The 19,778-nt window shown below is 50.1% G+C and overlaps 7 protein-coding genes across 7 annotated transcripts; 5 read left to right on the top strand and 2 right to left on the bottom strand.

The window, feature by feature from the left end:
* Positions 1-336: 336 nt before the first annotated feature.
* Positions 337-1,283, top strand: POX_g08737 (uncharacterized protein; the record flags this gene model as incomplete). Its single annotated transcript, XM_050117506.1, has 4 exons — positions 337-393; positions 464-872; positions 936-1,166; positions 1,228-1,283. The coding sequence occupies 4 exons, from the start codon at positions 337-339 to the stop codon at positions 1,281-1,283; spliced, it is 753 nt and encodes a 250-aa protein (XP_049965650.1).
* An 844-nt stretch (positions 1,284-2,127) lies between these two features.
* On the top strand, positions 2,128-5,846 carry POX_g08736 (uncharacterized protein; the record flags this gene model as incomplete). The annotated part of the gene is made up of 3 exons (XM_050117505.1): positions 2,128-2,220; positions 2,324-2,861; positions 3,001-5,846. The coding sequence occupies 3 exons, from the start codon at positions 2,128-2,130 to the stop codon at positions 5,844-5,846; spliced, it is 3,477 nt and encodes a 1,158-aa protein (XP_049965649.1).
* Positions 5,847-8,801: 2,955 nt separating this feature from the next.
* POX_g08735 (uncharacterized protein) lies at positions 8,802-10,189 on the top strand (the record flags this gene model as incomplete). The annotated part of the gene is made up of 4 exons (XM_050117504.1): positions 8,802-8,841; positions 8,903-9,439; positions 9,542-9,891; positions 9,971-10,189. The coding sequence occupies 4 exons, from the start codon at positions 8,802-8,804 to the stop codon at positions 10,187-10,189; spliced, it is 1,146 nt and encodes a 381-aa protein (XP_049965648.1).
* Positions 10,190-10,967: 778 nt separating this feature from the next.
* On the bottom strand, positions 10,968-12,292 carry POX_g08734 (putative eukaryotic translation initiation factor 2 subunit beta; the record flags this gene model as incomplete). The annotated part of the gene is made up of 4 exons (XM_050117503.1): positions 10,968-11,141; positions 11,223-11,821; positions 11,928-12,033; positions 12,281-12,292. The coding sequence occupies 4 exons, from the start codon at positions 12,290-12,292 to the stop codon at positions 10,968-10,970; spliced, it is 891 nt and encodes a 296-aa protein (XP_049965647.1).
* A 407-nt stretch (positions 12,293-12,699) lies between these two features.
* Positions 12,700-13,152, top strand: POX_g08733 (uncharacterized protein; the record flags this gene model as incomplete). The annotated part of the gene is made up of 2 exons (XM_050117502.1): positions 12,700-12,982; positions 13,049-13,152. The coding sequence occupies 2 exons, from the start codon at positions 12,700-12,702 to the stop codon at positions 13,150-13,152; spliced, it is 387 nt and encodes a 128-aa protein (XP_049965646.1).
* Positions 13,153-14,094: 942 nt separating this feature from the next.
* POX_g08732 (uncharacterized protein) lies at positions 14,095-16,040 on the bottom strand (the record flags this gene model as incomplete). The annotated part of the gene is made up of 4 exons (XM_050117501.1): positions 14,095-15,371; positions 15,432-15,501; positions 15,559-15,908; positions 15,971-16,040. 4 exons carry the CDS (start codon positions 16,038-16,040, stop codon positions 14,095-14,097), a joined length of 1,767 nt encoding a protein of 588 aa, XP_049965645.1.
* A 2,613-nt stretch (positions 16,041-18,653) lies between these two features.
* On the top strand, positions 18,654-19,697 carry POX_g08731 (Glycine-rich RNA-binding protein GRP1A; the record flags this gene model as incomplete). The annotated part of the gene is made up of 6 exons (XM_050117500.1): positions 18,654-18,673; positions 18,837-18,909; positions 19,004-19,110; positions 19,187-19,416; positions 19,554-19,586; positions 19,657-19,697. The coding sequence occupies 6 exons, from the start codon at positions 18,654-18,656 to the stop codon at positions 19,695-19,697; spliced, it is 504 nt and encodes a 167-aa protein (XP_049965644.1).
* Between the last annotated feature and the right edge of the window lie 81 nt (positions 19,698-19,778).

Genomic DNA, 19,778 nt, shown 5'->3' with positions numbered 1-19,778 from the left:
TGTGGTCGTCTCATGAAATGTATGACCTGGATATCGAGGCATGAATGTGATACACCCGACCTGCAACTGACCGTAGTCTCAAAATATAGTCTTGGCCCCAGGCAGACGAGTCTAGTGAGACAAACCACCCCTCACGGCCTGTGCTGGACTCTCCACAATTAGCACCTTCCAAGACGCCCCCCCTCCACTCGATCACACCTCCTTGTCCCTGCCTTTTTTATTTGATTTCTGTCTTGACCCGACCGAACATTTTGGCTAGTCTTTTTTTTCTTCAACTTCCATCTTGGACATTCAGGTCTTTTTGTTCCTCATCCGCGCAGGACGATCGCATCCATCATGGCGAGCGAGTTCCAGTCAGCAATGACCATCCGGTCGCTTCGCATTCTGAAAAACGTACGTCTGCCAGCGGCCCATCTTGAGATCGAACCCCCCCCCAAGCGCTCGCTAACGTGCCAGGATACAGGAGCTCGAATTCCTTGCAGACTCATCCGTCATTCAGCGAGACCAACTCAACGCCATCCTGGCTCAACTACCTACCGAGACCGACGCTCGCGCAGCTGCCGCTCGCCAGAATCAAACCACCCCGTCCCCATTGTCGGTGCAACCCCTGCCTCTACCTATTCGGGCGCAGCCTCCTCCTGCCCCCTACTCGCCACCAGTGTCGCAGCCATCCAGCTTGCCCATGCATGAGAAGGCGCCTGCGTACGGCCAGTATGCTACTCCGCCTCCTGTGGCGCCGCCGGCATACCCTCAGGCCCCACCGTCGCTGGGCTTCGCAACTGCCCTGTGGGCATACACCCCAACAGATGCGGGCGATCTGGCGCTGGCGCAGAATGATCGTATTGTCGTTTTGGAGCACATGAATGATGACTGTGAGTCCAGAGAATTTCGGTTACCTTTTGGTTCAAGCTTGGGAAGCTAACACACGTGCCCAGGGTGGCGTGGTCGCAACGAACGTACCGGCAAGGAAGGTATCTTCCCCAAGAGCTATGTGAAGCCGCTCGACGAGAAGGCGGGTATCTACTCACCCCCTCCACCTACGAACTATGGCAATATGCCTCTCGCTGTCGCCCAAAGTGGGTCGAACCCGGCCTCCAACGATCCAGAACAGAAGAGCAAGTTCGAGGAAAACGGCAAGAAGTTCGGCAAGAAACTGGGTAATGCCGGTAAGTCACCATCATCTGGCTAGCTCTTGAGGGAAACCCCCCCTGCTAATATGACCATTAGCCATCTTCGGTGCGGGTGCCACGGTTGGTTCCAACATTGTGAATAGCATTTTCTAAGCGTCTTGTCTGCTCCACTCGGCCTCCGTGGTCGAAGCTCATCCAGGGTACCCTGCATCAGGCGAGTGGACGTGTTGATCTCATCGAATGGCGTTTTTTTGGACTCGGTTTCACGCTGGCTCGGGTTGCTGTTAGTTACAATGGAGGGCCGTTTTTCTTTGCTTTTGGGTGGTATCAAACTCGTCTCTGCTGCAATCTTGATTCGTGCATCCTATGAATCATCAGTATCCAAATTAGAAACATAGCAGGTAAACACAGATCATCTCACTGGAGCCCTCATTGGAGAGAGCTGGAAGCTGGGGGTATTTATTCATAGCAGCGCGAAGTCGGGAATGTAAGGCCAGAGTCTGGTGTCTGGGTTGGCGCTCAAACCCGCCAAAATCTCGATAGATGGCAATCTAACTTGTCGATCAGTCTACTTATCCACTTGGACATGTGGAAATCGAGGGCGGGCAGGGCCGCACCATTTCTACGAGCTCGAGGCGCAGTACTTGGGCGCCCGACGCGGGCCGCTGCTAGCGCCAGAAAGCAATGCGATTTCACTGGATCACCAGGGCCCATGGAACGGGGCGCGCGCTTGGATTCCTGCAAGTAGTTCCGGAGAGGTATGGCTTCGCATTTTCAACCAACCTGTTCGATCTATTATGAGTCAAGCCGGGCGGCTCGGGCAGAAGGCAATCCTGATTCCAAGTGCAGTACTTTTGAACGACTGGCCGATGGTTATGAGCCGTTTTATTAAATCGGGTCCATCGCGCGGGAGATGTTGATAGATGAATTCATTATTGACAATGCCTTTTTATTATTCCGGCGAGAATTAAACTTATGATGATAATCCTGTGAAACGATGCCATCTATTCTTTTGTGTATTCTGATCTTTGTGCCCTGCGTATTGGCTGATGATTGGGAGGATTTTACTAATAACCTCGCGACGGACCTGGTAGGTTTCACCAGACTGCGTGGCGATTTTCCCATCAGAACTATGTTTTTGCTCCCGGGTTTTGATGAGAGCAGATTGATCTAACAGCATGATTCTCAAATAGGCACCTCTAATTACTCTCTTTGGCGAACGACTGACCAAGCAATTTCTGTCCGAATCCATCAGTCTTCTCGACAACTTCATCTTTGCACTATCGCCCCTGGGAGTCCTGACTGCTGTAGTCTCTGTGATCCGCGTCTGCGGCGGATCTTCTCTTCGAGCCTTCATTGGTAGAGCGCAAGAAGGGCCTGCTGAAGCCGAGGCGGAACTCTTACCCTGCGTGTCCGAGTCTACGGCAGAACTCTTCAATGAAGGGGGCATATCGAGGGTCTTTGGTAGACCTAAGATCGTGGAGATTGTGATGTGGAATGATGACGAAGCACAGAATGAGGAGGACCGTATAAAGATTGGCACACTTCGTGATGCGCTTCAATGCGGTGCTTGGTCGGCCAGGGATTCGGCGTTGTCGCTTGAAGATTTGAAGGCGGTTGTCAATACGCCTGAGCTGGATGTCCCGAACTTATCATTGAATAAGGGGATCAAATGTCGTGGCCAGTTTTGGTTCTATTGTGTGGCTATCATTGGGGTTCTGTTGCAACTTGGTAAGTGGAACTTGCTGGGCACCTCAGCCTTCCTTACAGTCAACCGGGCTACCATCCGATGTCCTTGAAGGATAGGTTCATGGACGACCCGTAAGCTCGAACCGGACGGGACTGATGTAATATGATTTTTTCTTTACAGGCTCGATGGTGTATGCTGGTATCACAGTCTTTGTGTTCCCTTCGACATTTGAAAAAGACGGTAGTGCTGTGCCATCCTACGCTTTTCCATTTTATATCCTCGGATCAGTCTTGCTCTTTATTGGAATGCTATTCTGCGCCATCATAATCGAACGTTCATCAGATGAAATCTACTTCAAACCAAACAAGCCCAGTAAATTATTCTGGCTTCAGCCCGGCAAGCAAAATGTCGGCGACCAAGTCTTCAATGCCTTCTTGGCGGTCAAGGAAGGGTCCGAGGGTACACTGACCAAAAAGATGGAGTATATCAAGTCGGTCCGGGTTCGAAAATACGACGGTCGATCCATGGAGATCTACGTGTCTGTCTTGTCGACCTTGCTGGGCTTTATTTTTCAGTTCATTGGGCTAAGAGGTCTCCACGCCTCTGTGATTCTGGCACAACTGGGGTCCACGTTCATCATGTCCATCCTGCGAACTTGTCTTCGAACAGAGCGCATGCCACATGATGAGAACAGGATCCGCGATGAGAGAGGAATCATATCAAACAAACACCAAGAGCTTGATTGCTTGACGTTTCATCTTCACGGAATTGAATCGTTTGAAATGCTGACGCCCTCCACCTCCTCTCAGCTTTCAACGGACCTTTCCAGTAATTCGACTCATTCCGGCACGAACAGTGTGAAACAAATTGTTCGAACTAGGACTCGTCTGGCTGAGTTGACCTCAATGTCCAACCAGGGCCTCATCGTTGATTGGAACAAAATGCCCATCCGGGATGCAGCTCAAAGCTTGGCACGGGCAATCGAATCTACAACGAACCTTCTTTCAGCATGGAGTGACGCCTTTACAAAGTCTTTTGAATTCAATATTCAGATAGAATGCCAGCGTGCATCAAATGGATCCTCCCCTCGGATACGAGAAATGATTCCTCTCGCAATGACCCGTTGCGGTGATTCACAACGATGGACAATAAATGTCAATCAGCTGGAGGCAATGATAGGTCTTTCAGTCTGGTCGTTGTACAAGTCCGAGGAACAAAACCTACACCGACCACTCAGTCGCATGATCGGTCTGAGCATAAGCCAAGCAAGCCAAAAGGAAACCTACCGCCTGTTTCATAAATGGGTTTACCGACAGACAGACGCACGATTGACGTCTGCGAAAATGGCTGATCATTCGCGACGTTGGTTTGGCTGGTTTGACTTGGATTCAGACGAGCACCACCCCGCGAAAGAAATTCTTGTCATGCGGACGAAGAATGAAATTGAGATGATGGTCGCTCAAGATATTTTCGTGCAATACCTTCTTACGGCACTTGGCAGAGTCTCCGAGCTCGGCGGAGATACAAGACTTTTGCATCGTGATGGGTCTTACGAGGCTTTCACAGTGCACCATGACCGAGTTGACGAAATGGTGCATTGCTTCGAGAACTGTGGTCTCGGCTCACGGGAAGATGCACTCTTGTGCATTGTGCTCGTTCTGAAAGAGCGAGATCTTCTTCCAGAGTTGTCGGCGGATGCACCCAGCGTCAGGGAGCGCATTCAGCAGCTCATCGAACAGAATAATTGGGAAAATGCCTTTCATCTAATTCGGTGGATCTGCGAAAGGAGTGATGGAGTTGAACTTCAGATCTCTGCCTATGAACTGGGCTATCTGTGTCGCCGGGCACTTCTCGACCCTTCAAAATCCGCCCAAGAAAAGGGATTGGAAAACGTGTGTCAAATACTGGACTCTGATCCTGAAACAGACTTCTTCACTACGCAAGGGCTGAGGCGGCCGCGGGAATGGCCATCATCTCCCAGCTTCCTCAGCTGGTGGGTTGCATTTGGTCAACAGCTAGGATGGCTTGCATGGCATATATCGAGCAACGTCAAAGAATCGAAGTGGATCCAACCGGCGTTGACTCACCGGAAAGCACATAAGATGCTGCAAGCTTCTCAGCTAACAGTTCAAGCTATCGGGACAGCCGAGAATGAGGCTGTGTATGTCCGGGATTTGCTTGCTTCCAGGTCTTTGGACTCTGACCATTCCTATGACACCAGCGATATGAACGCCTACGAGTGGGTCCGCACCACTGGCTATGATGCCTTGCTCTATTTTTTCATCCTTCAGTGGATTGAAATTGGGACAACTTTCCCACCGGCTTTAAAGCAAATCATCACAGTTGCTGCGATGTGTCACAGCACGTGGGGAATTGAGATTCTGCTGCGACGAAGTATCGATATCGACACTTTGGGAAGTGAGGTCTCCGCTCTGCAAGAGGTGATCAATGAAAAAGATACAAGAGCGACCGAGATTCTGCTCGCACATGGCGCCAGAGCCAATGGACGAGAGAGAACAAGAATGGCACATCCAATCATTCTCGCCGCCATGCAGGGTGCGACGGAAATCGTACAATTACTTCTAGATCACCAAGCGAACATCGAGGCCGAAGATTTTGCAGGATTGACTGCACTACAATGGGCGGTCCGGGAGAATCACCTGGATGTAGCACGTCTTCTACTGTCTCGGAAAGCCGACGTTGAAACAACGGGCTCCGACAGATACACGCCGCTTACTATAGCCGTTCTCCATGGCCTGGTAGAGATGGTGGAGGTACTCCTGGAAGCACAAGCAGACATCAACGGTCGCGAGCGAACCACCAACCAGACGGCTCTCATCACTGCGGCTCAGACGTCATTTGCGGATATAGTGCGTCTTCTTCTGCTCAAAGGAGCCCGAGTTGACGCGTGTGACTCCAAGGGGCTGAGTGCATTGGACTACGCAAAAAGGAAAGGACGGAGTGATATTGTGGCCATGTTGGAAGGAGCCATCAATGATGTTGAGATTCGGGATATCCAGTCTTGACTGACCAGACAGGGTCACTAACTTCCACGCATCCATGCAACCAACGGCTCAGGTATTGCGAGCTCTCCGAAATGATCAATCCCATCCCTTTCATCTTTGGTTGAAGTAGGAAGCTATCTTCTTTCGTCTGCAAAAAGTTCCTTGATGTCAGCCATTGACCTCATTTTGATCATTGGTCCGAACATAGGCGGGATAAACCGTGAGTGTACAGTCTTCACAGTCGAAGACCGCACGGGTCAACTGATGGAGAGCCGGTGCCTCGGGAGTCAGGCAAGGACGAGTAACGTAATCCACGGCCGACCGGCACACACGGTCGAGCGGCACACCCCATCAACAATCGCGTCTTCCTACCAACGCATCTAATTCAACTACCCACCATGCCACCAATTCGTAGTCAATCTAGCCAAAAATTGGTTAACCAAGAGGGGAAGATCCTATTGGCCCTTGGTGATATTCAGAATGACCGTATTAAATCTATACGTGCGGTAGCGAAGCTATATGATATACCCTACCGAACTCTCGCTGCACGCGCGAGTGGGAGAGCAGCACGCGTGGATAAGCGCCTATCTGGCCATAAATTGACACAATACGAAGAGGATTCGCTTACTAAATAGATCCTCTCTATAGATACGCGTGGGGTAGCGCCTAGGCCCTCTACTGTTCGCGAGATAGCTAATATCCTTCTTGTAGCGCGTGGAACCACCCCCCTATTGACCGTTAGCGTTAATTAGGCATCAACCTTCGTGAAACGGCGCGATAAGCTTTAATCGCGCTATTCTAGGCGATATAATTATTAGCGCGCTCTTAATAAGGATCTAAAGGCTATTAAAGAGTGGTTTTTAATAGTGTAACGTACGATTAATAAGAACGGGATACAACTAGAGGATATCTATAAGTTTGATAAGACAGGCTTTGTGATAGGCCTTATATTATCGCAGAAGGTGGTTATAAGAGCTAAATACTATAGTCGGCGATCGATTTTATAGCCTAGTAATCGCGAATAGGTTACTACGATCGAAGTAATATACGCTAATAGCTTCTCGCTACCGCCCTATATTATATTCAAAGGCTAGGTTTATATCGCTAGTTAGTTTGAATTAAATCTCCCTAGGGATTAGCGAATTGAAGTGTCGAATAACAGCTAGACTACCGATAAGATCGGCCTTCGCTAGCTTCAAAAGCTCTTTATTCTATGCACTACTTCGCGTATACGAGGGCGATTTCGGCTATTAATCCTTAACGGTTACGGTAGCTATTTTATATCTTAATTCGATCGAATATATACCGAAAACGATATTATACTACTTTGTATACCTTTATATTCGTCTTACTTACTATAGCCGCTTAATATTAGGTGCTTTGTAGTACTTAAGCGTGCGTACGGTCGCTTCGTGAGCGACCTAGCTCGAATAGGCTATAATCATATCGACAAGCTTAATTTTCTCGCAGATTATCCTCGCGCTAGGATAGAAGCTTTTTAGCTAAATATTATTCAAAGCAGCTTCGTAGCTACTAGTATTGTACTAGTTAATACCGAAAGAGTGTTTTCTAAGCTTAATATATCGCTTTATACGCCTTCGTTACTACCAAGCCGACTAAGTAGTAGATCTAGCTAGTTTACCCTAAAAACGCCCAAGATAGCAATACAGCTAGAGAAGCAAGCTTCTATACTTAAAGAGCTTCTTAAATAGCGATCGCATAGCCCGCCTACGCTATCAAAACTTATACTTAATTAGATTATCAAGGGCGCCTATCTCTTATTACATAGTAGTGCATTACTAGCGCGGGAGAACGCCGATCTACGCGTAGCGAATAAAAGAAACGTCAAAAGCGCACTCGATCGACTATACGGATTATACACGAAGGGGGCCTATCGATTAAAGAGGGCCTATAGCTAGTTTAGCAGCCAATTTAACCTGCTAAAGCTAATAAGGTAGTATCGTATAAACAGGGCGATTTGCCTACTTAGCAGGATCAGCCGCGCAGGAGGGCTCTGCCTAAGTATAGAGGATGCGGAGAAATTAGGCATAGGGCTAATCATTATAATAAACGATAGGTATAGCTAAATTAATGCGTTTTGACTGATTTATCATGCCTTAAAAATCTATTATAGGGGTGGGTGTGCCGCTCGACCGTGTATACCGGTCGGCCGTGGATTACGTTATTGGAGCATCCTTCACATTTAGGCATTTTGCCTTTCACACCAGCGCCTGCGCACGTCGATAGATTCCCCCAACAAGCGGGAAGAAGGCGAGGCAGAGAAGGGAAGGCAAGTAGCATGATTAACCTATCTTGCCTGTTGAGACAACGACAGTCACTTGTCCTATCCCGAAAATGGAGGGGTGCTCGCTCCCGCGAGGAGGTGGCGCACCAGAGAGTTCCTCGGCCATCCTTGGCCCAATTCAAGTGCAAACGGGACGGGGGCTGCTCATTGCGGGAATACATTGGCCGGCTCCACTTATGACCTGGCGCCAAATCTAAGCAGCCCATCATGTTGCTCAAGTTCATCGTGTACGCGCCAGGTGGGAGTATCACGCAGTAGTCGGTTGTGATAGGGAAAGTGGATGCAGTACGTCCATTTAACGGGCTTTTGGCATGCAGCTCATTTATGACCCCATGAACCTTGGCATTGACTAATAAGATGCGAGGGAGCAGTGAGTTCCATCTCTTGGGTGCGGAGTTTTGAAAGCTCAGCTGGTCGTAGGTGCATGTGAGATTAATAGATCAATGATAGCCCTCCGTCTCAACTGCTGTCATTGCCCCTCACTCTCCTCTACGATATTGTATTTAGGGATTACTTGGCCGTGAAGCTTTGGTTTTCCCTCTCTCACTTTTACTACTTTCTGGCTTTTCACCGTCCATCTTGCCTCCAGGAGCAAGTCATTTAAACACCATCTTTAAATAACCTCTAATTCGGTGGCAGCGGCGACTCGGTCATCGCTGGTGTCCCTCACTATGGCACAACAGACTCATTACCCTCCCCCGCCCATGTCAGGTAAGATTTCTGATTCCTCACTCTCTGCAATTGTCAATCGTATTGACCCAATTTTCCACAGCGCCCGCCCATGTTACTTGTAAGATGTCCCATGGTGACACAACTGCCTCCAGCCTGGACTCTGCTCTGACCCGTCCAGCTTTTCCGCCGCCACCACAAGCATCTCAAGCCCAAGGACCCCCCAATTTTAGTTATCCCCCGCCGCCCACTCAGTCGCCGCCTCCCAACGGACCGCCTCATCAAGGATCATATCCAGGACCTCCGTTGTCTGTGAGCCCGCCAGTGCCCACTCCTCCGATGAATGAGGATAAGCAGTGGTTGCAGCAACAGTATGCCGAGCAAAACGCGCAAAATCAGCAACAAAACACCGCAGCCGGGCAGTTCCAGAAATCACGAACTCCCTCTCTCTCACAACAGTCATTACCCGCCGTGCAACTTCCAGGCGTCCCCGCACCGGGCCAGTTCATCGGAGCTCAGGCGGCCAATGAAGATAGCGTGGGCACATTCAATGGGGGGAGTTACAGAATCAGTCATCGCGATTCAAATTCACTGCTCACCCTGCAGCTGGCTATGGGTTGTCCACTGACGGTGAAGCCAGGTACGAGATTTGGATTCCCCCTATGAATGTGTGGAGATATCCTCGAAAGAAAGGGAGGGGAAAAGAAATTGACTGTGGTTTCTCCTTGTGAAAATTCTCTAGGTGTCATGATTGCTATGTCGTCGAGCATTACCCTGAGAGGTACTATCACGTTTGGATGGAAGAAGCTCATCTCCGGCGGTGAAATGTCCATGTCTCACTACACTGGCCCAGGCGAGCTTCTACTCGCTCCGTCAGTTCTGGGCGACCTGATTGTCTTACGAGTAGACAGCAAGGCCGAATGGAAAATAGGCAGGGACTCCTTTCTAGCCTGCACCTCGGGCGTGAGCCACAAATACCAGGCACAAAGCCTCACCAAGGGCTTTTTTTCGGGGGAAGGGTTCTTTGTGTATAAGATCGCCGGGAGTGGGCTCCTCTGGATGCAAAGCTTTGGAGCAATCATTAAGAAAGAGGTCGGTTCTATTGATCCACGGATGTGGTCCGTCCCTGTCCCCGTACGCTCGACTAACCAGTCCACTTGCGACTTCGCAGCTCCGCCGTGGCGAGACCTATTTCATAGACAACGGTCATCTAGTCTGCTGGAATTGCGACTACGATATTGAGCGAGTTGCATCCGGCGGCATCATTTCGGGCTTGAGCTCCGGAGAAGGTCTCGCTTGCAAATTCAAAGGCCCGGGGACAGTTTACCTCCAGACACGAAATCTCAACGCTTTTGCGGGTCAACTGAAGGTCAGCACCGCGAGCGGATAAGTTGCTTGGACCATGAAAGCCAGTTCCTCGCATCGAATGAGATCAAAACAACCAGGATTAATGGCAGGTCATCTACCGGGTCACAATTTCTTACATGTTTCTTTGTTCGTTGGGATAGCTGCCGTGGTGTTTTTTGAGCGTTTGAAGGCAGGCAAATTGCAATTATATTGTGGGAGATGTCCAGCAGCAACATGAATATAACCGAATCGTCATATGACTTGGGCTCAGTAGGCGAAGACGGGGACTGGCGTGAGCGTTTGCAAAAAATACTTCACCTTGTGTATGAGAGGAAAGACCGAAATTCCAGGACTGTATTGTAGTCACACGGGATGACATCGCTGGCAAGCGGAGTGACTGAGACCATCATGACTAAGATTTGCGAAGGCCTCAAAGCATGTAAGCAATTATGGCGAGCTGCTGCTAGGTGCCCAAATGTCATTTCTATGTCACGTCGAGTCTCAGTTCATAGGGTCAGCTCATTTGGCTCCTACTTGGGCGTGTTGAAAGACAAAAAAACAGGTGGGGGGGGGGGGGGTTCGAAAAGTAGAAAAATAAAGGTCATATCGGTCCATTTCATGTCAAGCTGTCTCTATCTTTCGTATCGTTCTCTCATTTCAATTCCATGCAGTAGAAAGATACAATACCAGCCTAGGGAAGTCCCCTTTTTTGGTCATCAACTGGAAATCCAAGTAATTGACACGCCATAAAGAAGAGTAAAAAAAATAAAGACAACTCCCTCTTCCAGAACTTGCCGAACCAGCCAGCCTCAGCATCCCCTTTAACCGACACGCTTTCTGCGGCCGACCTGGGATCGGAAACCGGTCTTGATAGCAGCGACCGAGCGACGAGATCCGCAAGAGTTGCAAGTAATGAAGTAGAGACGGTTTTCACCCTTGTTGAGTTCGGTGTTGGGGCTGCGGCAGGTCTTGCAAGTGACGTACTCGACAATGTACTAAGGAAGAGAGTCAGCAGATACTTCAAAGGGGTGTGATCTGGGAAGGAAGAGGTTCGGTTGGAGATTGTCGTGACGTACTTTTCGGAGCACAGACTCCAGTTGCTTGCCCTGGAATCGACCCTTGATGACCAAACGCTTGCTTCCGTCCACACTACCGCTTGTACCCAACTCAGCGAAGAGGAATTGCGTGACATGCTCTTCGGAACGCTTCATACGAGCACAGATCTCGGCGATGTTGGCGAAAACGGTACGACGGTTGCCTTCACGGAGACACTGGGGAGGAGGAATCTTGTAGGCCTTGGTGCCGCTGGCGAGCAGATCGGGGTGGTGGCTCTGGACAAGGGTGAAGAAACGGGAGACAAGGAGAGGGTAGGGAATGACCTGGGTCGCATCGTGGGCCCAGATACCAGTTCCGGCCTCAGCGTCACCCTCGGGGAGAGGCTCCTCGCCTGGAGCCTTGTCTTCTTCACCCTCAATACCGGCCTCAGCGAGCTTGGCCTCAAAGTCACCGGCGTCCTTCTTGGACTTCTTCTTCTTCTTCTTGAGGGCAGAGGCGTCGAATTCGCCGTCGGCGGCGGCGGGCTCCTCAGCGTCGCCAGATTCCTTGCTGGACTTCTTGGTCTTCTTCTTCTTGGAGAGACCCTTGAACATGTCGGTCATCTCATCAACCTCCTTGTCTATTTACAAACATGACTTCATTAGCTGGTCCATATCAAATAAGCCTGCGGAGCTCGAGCTATGTTGGTCTTGTATGAGGCTTCGATGTATTGGTAGAGTTCATACCGGCAGACTTCTCGGCGGCCGGGGTATCTGTAACCTCGCCGTTGGTGTCCATGATCACGGAGCCTTCGCTGAAGGCGACCGACTTGCGCTGCTTTTGTTCAACTTCCTATTATAGCCAAAGAAGGGACCAGAATTAGCTTTCAAGCTCGAAGGAAGATAGCGAAACAGATGAGAAAAAAAAGATTTGGAAGATAGAGCAGAAGTCTGGTTCGGGAAACAGATCAAAGTCTCTCTATTCAGCTTGCGGAGAGTCGAGTCTGCGCGAGCTAAAAAAAGGCGAATAGCGGGGGAGGTTGTGCACGCTCAAAGAAAATGTGGGAGAGTCGGCAAAATTGGCATCATGTGCAACGTACAGTGTCCGCCATGTTGGGTGGTTGTTTGATTCGAGGCACTTGAGCACACGGGAGGAAAGAGTGACGTGTGGGCTTTCAATATTGTCGCAAATTCGTGGAGAAGTCGACAAAGCCGAATTTGATCGAATTCTTAAGATCGCCGCCCTCTGTTGAGAGGAGAGTCTGTTATCGCGGATTGAACTCACGTGATATTGAGTCAAGCCTCGATGTCTGGGTCACGTGTTTCGTCATTACGTTTGGCGTCGCCGAGGAGCTCAGCAACTTCTAAGGTCCACAGGCAGCCGCCACCTTTATTGTTATTTGTGACTTACAAGCTGATGCTTCCATTCGTGTCCGGAGAGTAGGCAGGCCACTGCTCCGTAAGCTCTAATTCCACACCAACTACCTTGTTGCTTCGACCATAAGGTCCTTTTCCCACGATGACCACCCCTCCTCCTGCCTCCTCCGACTCCAATCCGTCGTTCTCCATGTCCGCATACATGATGCCCTCAAGCCAAGACTCCTACACCTCGGAGACAGATGATGATATCGCCTCTTTACCCTCAGAGTCAACCACCGATTCAGATTTGGAGACCCTTTCCGACGACTATTCTGACGCCGAGGCGGAGTGGCGGGAAAGCATCGAACAACTGGAGCTCATGTTGACAATGGTCTTAGTGCCATTTGTTGGCAAGTACCTGGGCCGTCGCTGTGCCTACTGGAGTACGTTTAATGCGCACAAGAAGCAGGTCAATGGGAGGTAGTTGCACATTGCTGACAATATTCCAGGTTGGACGAGGTTCATGCAATGGAAGTATCCTGTCGAGGTCCAGATCACCAACCCTGGCTTCTTCAAGGGTGCCGGTGTCGTCGAGGCGGCTGCAACTCTGTAGTAGACTTTCCAATAATTGTGCATTCGCATTTTCATTCAATTCGCCAGTCTTCGAACGGTTTTCATATCGATGAACTATCGGCGCATCTCCCCCAACCAACGATGGCGTTGACAGTGTTTAAGAATGGCTGATGACTGCGCAGCCACGAGTCATTTCAGGCCTACATCAGTCATCGCCACTGACTATGAACACTCTTTCTTTCAAGAGAAGCAGGATGTGACTACTCGTCTCTGCATCATCTGGGCTCTATGCGTTATACCTGGCAGGCTAAATGCTACTGGACACCCATGATGGAGCACCTATCTTATACCCATTCTACAACTGATTGTAGAATAATCATTTTCGCATCAATTTTCTTGGCATTGTCTCATTCTATCTTTACTGTAAATGAAATGATGATGTTGATTCAGTATCACTCAAAGGCTTGATAGGTAATTCATGGCTCTCTCCGACACTATCGACGTTCAAGGGACGTTGGTCTCTAGCCGCCTCACTGCACATTCTTCCATCATTTCCCTGAGTGTCCGAATATTTTAAACTCAACATTCAAATCGCCGAATTGATAAATGCAGATTGTGCATACACGTCAGCTATGAAGTTCCAAACCTGGGACGGACACAAATGACAAAAATGGGGATGGTTTTCGGCGAAGGGGCTGTTTTTGACGTAGACAAGATCCATGCACATAGAGAAGAGTTCATCCATTGGGCCCCATTCATCCAGCCCATCCACCAAAGAAGAAATCCACCGACGCTCAAAATGGATGATCTCACGTCAAGAAATTCAATTTGCAAGTATTTCAATTTTGGTCATTCTAGGGTATAAACTTCTGCGAAATTAAAAAAATCCATTAAAGAAAGTCACTTATCAGACAGAAGATATACACAGCCTATTGCTGATGGAGCTGAATTCATATGCGAATACAAAGACAGACTTCTGTGCCTAGAACAATCTTTTCTGCTTCCAGAATTCCGGTGGAACAGGCAGATCTAATTCCGTCTGATGAATTGTGATGGCGGTGGGAGTCTCGAGACGCTTTGCGGGTTTGTCGAGTGTCCTCTCCATAATTGTAGTGCTTTTTCTGAGCCACGGGGCTCTCACATTTCCAGCCTCATGTGAAGAAAAAGGATGTGACGCAGGCCCGATGGCATGACTGGCTAATCTCGCCGCGGGGATGTCGAATGAATCTAGCTTGTGATGCATTGAGACGTTTTCAGGATGAAAAGACGACAGGTCTTTTAGTTCAGGAGCAGTGCAAGACAGACCCCTCATTGTCGGCGCAGATCTTACGGGGAAAAAGTTGTCATGTGCCGTCTCTTGAAGGCTCTCCTGGCTAACTATCTCGCGGTACGCTGCATCAAGATTCTCAAAGAATGAATTATCGTCTTCGATAGCATGGATCGTAAAGACTTCTGCTTGTAAAGCTTCTGGTATGGGCTGAGCGATCGTCCTGGTGGCTGGGACTTGATACGTCTGTCGTTGTTTTGATGGATATTGGCAGCCAGCTCCCCTTTCTGAAGAAAAGAGGTCATGCCCGGCAGATGTGGAAGTAATGAAATCAGCATGACAATTGACCGCATTTGAGCCAGAGTACTGGCTTTGGCGCATCATCTCGACGTCGGAGTTGGAAACTGTAGCTGGGGAATCAGATTCCCAAGATGCTTTCCGAGCCCGCAAGAGGAATTTCAAATCCTCAAGATTATAATACTTTTTCGTTGCATCACCTGAGCCTGGGTATTCTTTCTTCTGGAATAGACCGGTATGTAGAATATCTAACAATTTGTCACAGAGGATCTGGCTCGTTCGTGATACTGTCCCATTACTGATGGACCATGAGTATGGTGTGGCAGATCGCGCAATTGAGGGAGAACATTGTTTCAAGTTCGTGGCCTGCGCCCACTCCTGAGGTATCTTGAAGCCTTCGGATTTGGATGAGGAGATCCTGTGCTGTGGTTTTTGGAATTCGCTCTGGACCTCTTGAGCGCGTGAAATCGGTGATAATGCACGGTGATTTGGAAATTCATATCGATCAAGCGATTTGGAAGGCTTACGGAAGTCACATTCGAATGCGCTCGAGCGTGACTTCTTGGCAGACGTCTGATGCAGCCCAGAGTGTCCACCAGTTGCTCTCGGAGGGCAAGCATTAGCAATCGCGGCTCTTTCAGTTGAGGCATGGGGTGATGCAAGAGATTTCGTTTCAGAAAAGGAATTTGCTTGTACTTCATGGGAAGTCTTATCAGCCGCGATTCAATCCAGAAGTTCGCAATTTGCAAATGTACCTGCTCGGAGCTTGACTGGCCGGGAGGCTTTCCCCTTGCCAAAGATCCCAACATTGAAATTGTCACGAAGCTGCGCCTTTGATCAGTATTCGACACTCACTCTACTTGAAGCTGATTGTGTACTAACAGTCAGTCTGCCTTGAGTTACATTTGAGGCATGAAATGCATCGTTGATTGTGTACTTTCTGCTCACACGTGCTCCTTTGACTCTGTCTCTTCTTCCCTCAGACTGCCCAATCGTCTTTGAAGTCTGCCGCTTGTACTCGTACTTGTCATCCCGTGTCTTGCGCCGAGGTTTTCGCTCGTAAGGGTTGACGGTACTTCGATGACTAGCTTGTGCAGTGAAATCTTGCTTTCTTTGTTCTTTGCCTCTGGTAATTAATGCTGGCATTGAGGGGACAATCTCTGTTGGCTCCAGTGGAACGTGGCGTTCGCCCTCGCTTTCGAGGGTCGTAGGTCGCGGTACTGCAGTCGAGTCTGCTTTTGAGCGTGAGTCTTCCAAGCCACGCGGTGATGCATCTTTCCAGACGACAGCTTACCCCAGCCTGCTTCGGATAGCGAGCCTTCTGGTACACTCGCCAGCCACTGCTGTACATAATCGTAAGTCATGGTATAGAGTGAATCGTAACCTCTTCGAGAATGCTCATAGACTCTGGGAATTTTGTCGAGCTCCTCACACTCATCAACCTGACTTGCCAGTCACGGGCATATCACGCCCCCTCGGAATTAGTAGTAAGAGGAAGTCACGCCCCTTCATCTTCCAACCACATCCTTCCTGAACTGCTTCGCTCTTGACGCATCTTTTTAACCAGTGGCCGTATCACTTCTGGAGAATGCACTTTCCTTCAGACCATAGTCTCGAATGGAAACGGCAGTCATCAATCATCGAAATTGACCCATTTTTCGCGAGTGAGCTTTGAATCATGCCCAATGCGCGATGGGTTGGTTTCCCTCTCTGGACGCTTTGCTTTCCGTTTTGCAACCTTTCCCCTCTCCCATGTCTCTTCGTGAGCTGCGTCGAGCGAAATGGTTCTCGATCGAGCTTGATCACGATTGTGCATCGTTTCTCGCCGTAAGTATACCGTCGGCCATGTCTTTGGCAATTATTGATGGGCTAGGATTGACTTTCAAGTGTATGCGTGATGGTGTGGAAACTCTTTGACTGAGCGCTGTGTTTTCAATAGAATCGCATTGGAAGATCTGGTCGATCCAGGTGCGGATCCTCCAGTATGCTGTCCCCACCTTCAGAGCAACAGATACATACGCTCAAGCGGACAGTGGGTCCTGGGGCTCCTTTTGTCTCCCACTGCACGCCGCACAGTGCATGGGTATGGGACTCTCGTGGATGGCTTACATGATTCTCCCGTCAGATGATCGATGCAGATACTTGCAGTCGCGGGCGCGGGCGCGGGCTCAAGAAGACCTGGATTGCAGGGCCTCTCTAATCTCGGATAACCTTTCTGCGACCTGAAGACGTCCGTGGACTCATTGCTACCGTACTGCACTGCTCATTGTGCACTTCAGAGTTCTCATGTACCTTTCTAGTGGCTGCGAGATATGGGCCAAGAACAACATCGCTGCCCCGTTTATTTCTTTTTTTTTCTAGCAAATCCAGCCGCCATCGACATGGGGAAAAGGATCGAGCACCAGCGAATTACATTCAGCTTCCTATTCATGGGACCTGGCCCATTTGTCGCATACGATTCATGCTTCTTCGTTTACTCGGGATTCTCGCTGCTCGGCTGTACGCCTGTTGTCGAGCATTAGCTCTGAGAAGTCAGGTACTGACCCAAATCGAATTATGGGTCGGGAATCGCAATGGCTGGGAACAGCCCCGCCCCAACTGCGGGTGGCCTCAAAGGTACCCAGATTGCAAGGCTGCTGCTGTAGCGTTTCGAACATTGAGCTGCTGATTAACTGATGAGTGGAGACTGTAGCTGGTGCCCAGTGCCCAGTGCCCACCGCAGTCTCCTTGCCTGTCGGCCAACTTCCATCGCAACTAGACTCCGACTCGATGCCCCCTGGGCAGAGTGAATGAAACAGCCAAAGGACGTATTCAAGGCAGGAAGATCCCGTCTGTCGGAGCGGGCCTGTGGAATGAGCTGAAGCAACCAAGGCACGGCACGAGGCCGATGAGGGGGCTTGGTGCCCTGGTCGTCAGCTGGTGCTTGCTAGCGTCGGTGGGAACTTCCCCGTGGCTGACAATCTCCAGAATCAGATCTAGCCTCGGGTCACCTCTCATGGATGGGCATAGTGTGTGAGAAGCGGCCGCTACGACCCGACAGTGCAGCAACTTACAGGCTAGCGCGGCGCCGCGGCGGGACTTTGAAGGTGGAAAATATCCCACACTGCCGCTAGCCAGAATTGAGGGGTGCAAGCACTCATGGCGAATGCGGCTTAGGACGAACCAGCTGTTTCTGTGGCCAGTGGTGGCCCCTCAATACACCAACCACACTTTGAGGAAATCTCCCCATCGGCCACCAATGGTACCATCGCTCTCTGTGACTTTCAGAGTCCCTGCTCTGACCAAAGTCCGGGCCCCTCATGAAAAGAAATCATGACACCTAAACTAAATCGTTATTGGCAGCCAGCCAGAAAAAACAGTGTCCTCAGAGTGACCATCTCTGGATTCTCCCTTAGTCACGATTCAATTCCCCCTCTTTACCCCCCCACTTGGACCAGCTTGGCCACCATTCGGGACCTTGTCAGCTGTCAACTCCCGTTGCTGCCCCTACTGCGCACATCGTCCTGCACGCCAGAGGAGCAGCTCACTGGTCCGCTTGCGCCGGAGTTTCGAGTGAGAATGAGAGTTTTGGGTTCAGCACATTCTTCCATTGGTGATGGATCAGCAGAAAGATGGACTCTGCAAATAATAAATATCAAATAATTCAGGGATTAAATTAGAAAGCCCTAAAGCAGTGTGATTGTTACACGGTCTCTGGACGGGCTGACTCGTTTCACCTACCACTAAGCAATCGCCCTTCCGACTTCGCGGCCACTGGCGCAGCACAACCTTTTATTATTTTTTGAGGGAGGGGGTTCCTCTTTCTCTCCTTCTCTTTCTCTTTTCGACTCCAACACTCCCGTCCCTGGATCGATTTTTTCACCTTTCTTCGGTCTCTTCATCTCCTCGTAAGTCCACTCCTTCAAGAGTGCTAAACAGGCGGTGGTCGCTTATCCATCTTCCCACAGCTTTCCTGTTGCACGCGCATTCTCAACGTCATGTCGAAGCTTTTCGTTCAGTATGTTGGATCCCCTCGGAGTTTTCAACCCCGCTTCTTTGAAGTTTGCCATCTCCCTCTTGGCCCGAAGCTTCCCGTGTATCGGCTCAGGAGACAGCAGTCAACTGCACCATGCGCTCCCATCACGATATGCCCCGCTAACTTGACGTTTCTCCACATGAAGCGGCCTTTCCTGGCACACCGACGATGACGCTCTGCGTCAAGGATTCTCCCAGTTTGGCGAGATCCAAGAGGCCGTGAGTATCACCATGCCCCGAGACTCTCGATCCCCCCTCGAGGCATGCTTCTCTGGATCAAAGTGCTCGTAGAATCTCATCACTTTCTATTCAGATCGTCGTCAAGGATCGCGCCACCATGCGCAGCCGTGGATTCGGATTCGTGCGCTTTGCGACTGACGCCGAGGCCGATGCCGCCATGGACGCGATGAACAACAAGGAGTAAGCACCATGCGTTGATTAACCTGGGGATCATGTTTGATCGCGTGTCTGAATGAAGAAATCTGACCTGTGCCAGATTCGATGGCCGTGTCATTCGTGTTGACAAGGCTCTTGACCGCCCCAGCCGCCCCGAGGGTGGCTTCCAGGGCCGCGGAGGATACAACCAAGCCCCTAACCAAGGCTACCAGGGCGGCGGTGGTGGTGGCTACAACCGTGGCGGATACGGTGGTGGTTACCAGCAGCAGCAGCAGCCTTATGGCGGCGGTAACAGCGGCTATGGTGGCGGCGGCTACGGCGGCGGTTATGGTAAGTTGGGGGATCCCACCTTTGAGTCTTGATGTGAGCGGATGGTTATGTTGAGGGTGCTCAATCCTCGGCCATCTGCAATTTTGGGTATCGTACATGAGCCTGCAGTGAAACTAACCTGTTTTTGACGATGATAGGTGGCGGTAACTCGGGCTACGGTGGCGGCGGTGGTGAGTCTCTTCACCGCAAGGGAAATAACTTTCAAATTTGTGTACCATGAAGCTGACTGGTGTTCTTCAGGCTGGCGTAACAACCAGGGCCCTGCTCCCGAAGGCAACTAACGCACTCACGACCTGATGCTCGCCATACCCTCTACACTGACGTCTTTTTGGATTTGTTTTGTTCACCCCCAAATACACGCA

The sequence above is a fragment of the Penicillium oxalicum genome, chromosome VII (assembly GCF_001723175.1).
Source record: "Penicillium oxalicum strain HP7-1 chromosome VII, whole genome shotgun sequence".
Taxonomy (NCBI): Eukaryota; Fungi; Ascomycota; class Eurotiomycetes; order Eurotiales; family Aspergillaceae; genus Penicillium; species Penicillium oxalicum.
This window is presented reverse-complemented; position numbering and strand designations above follow the sequence as displayed.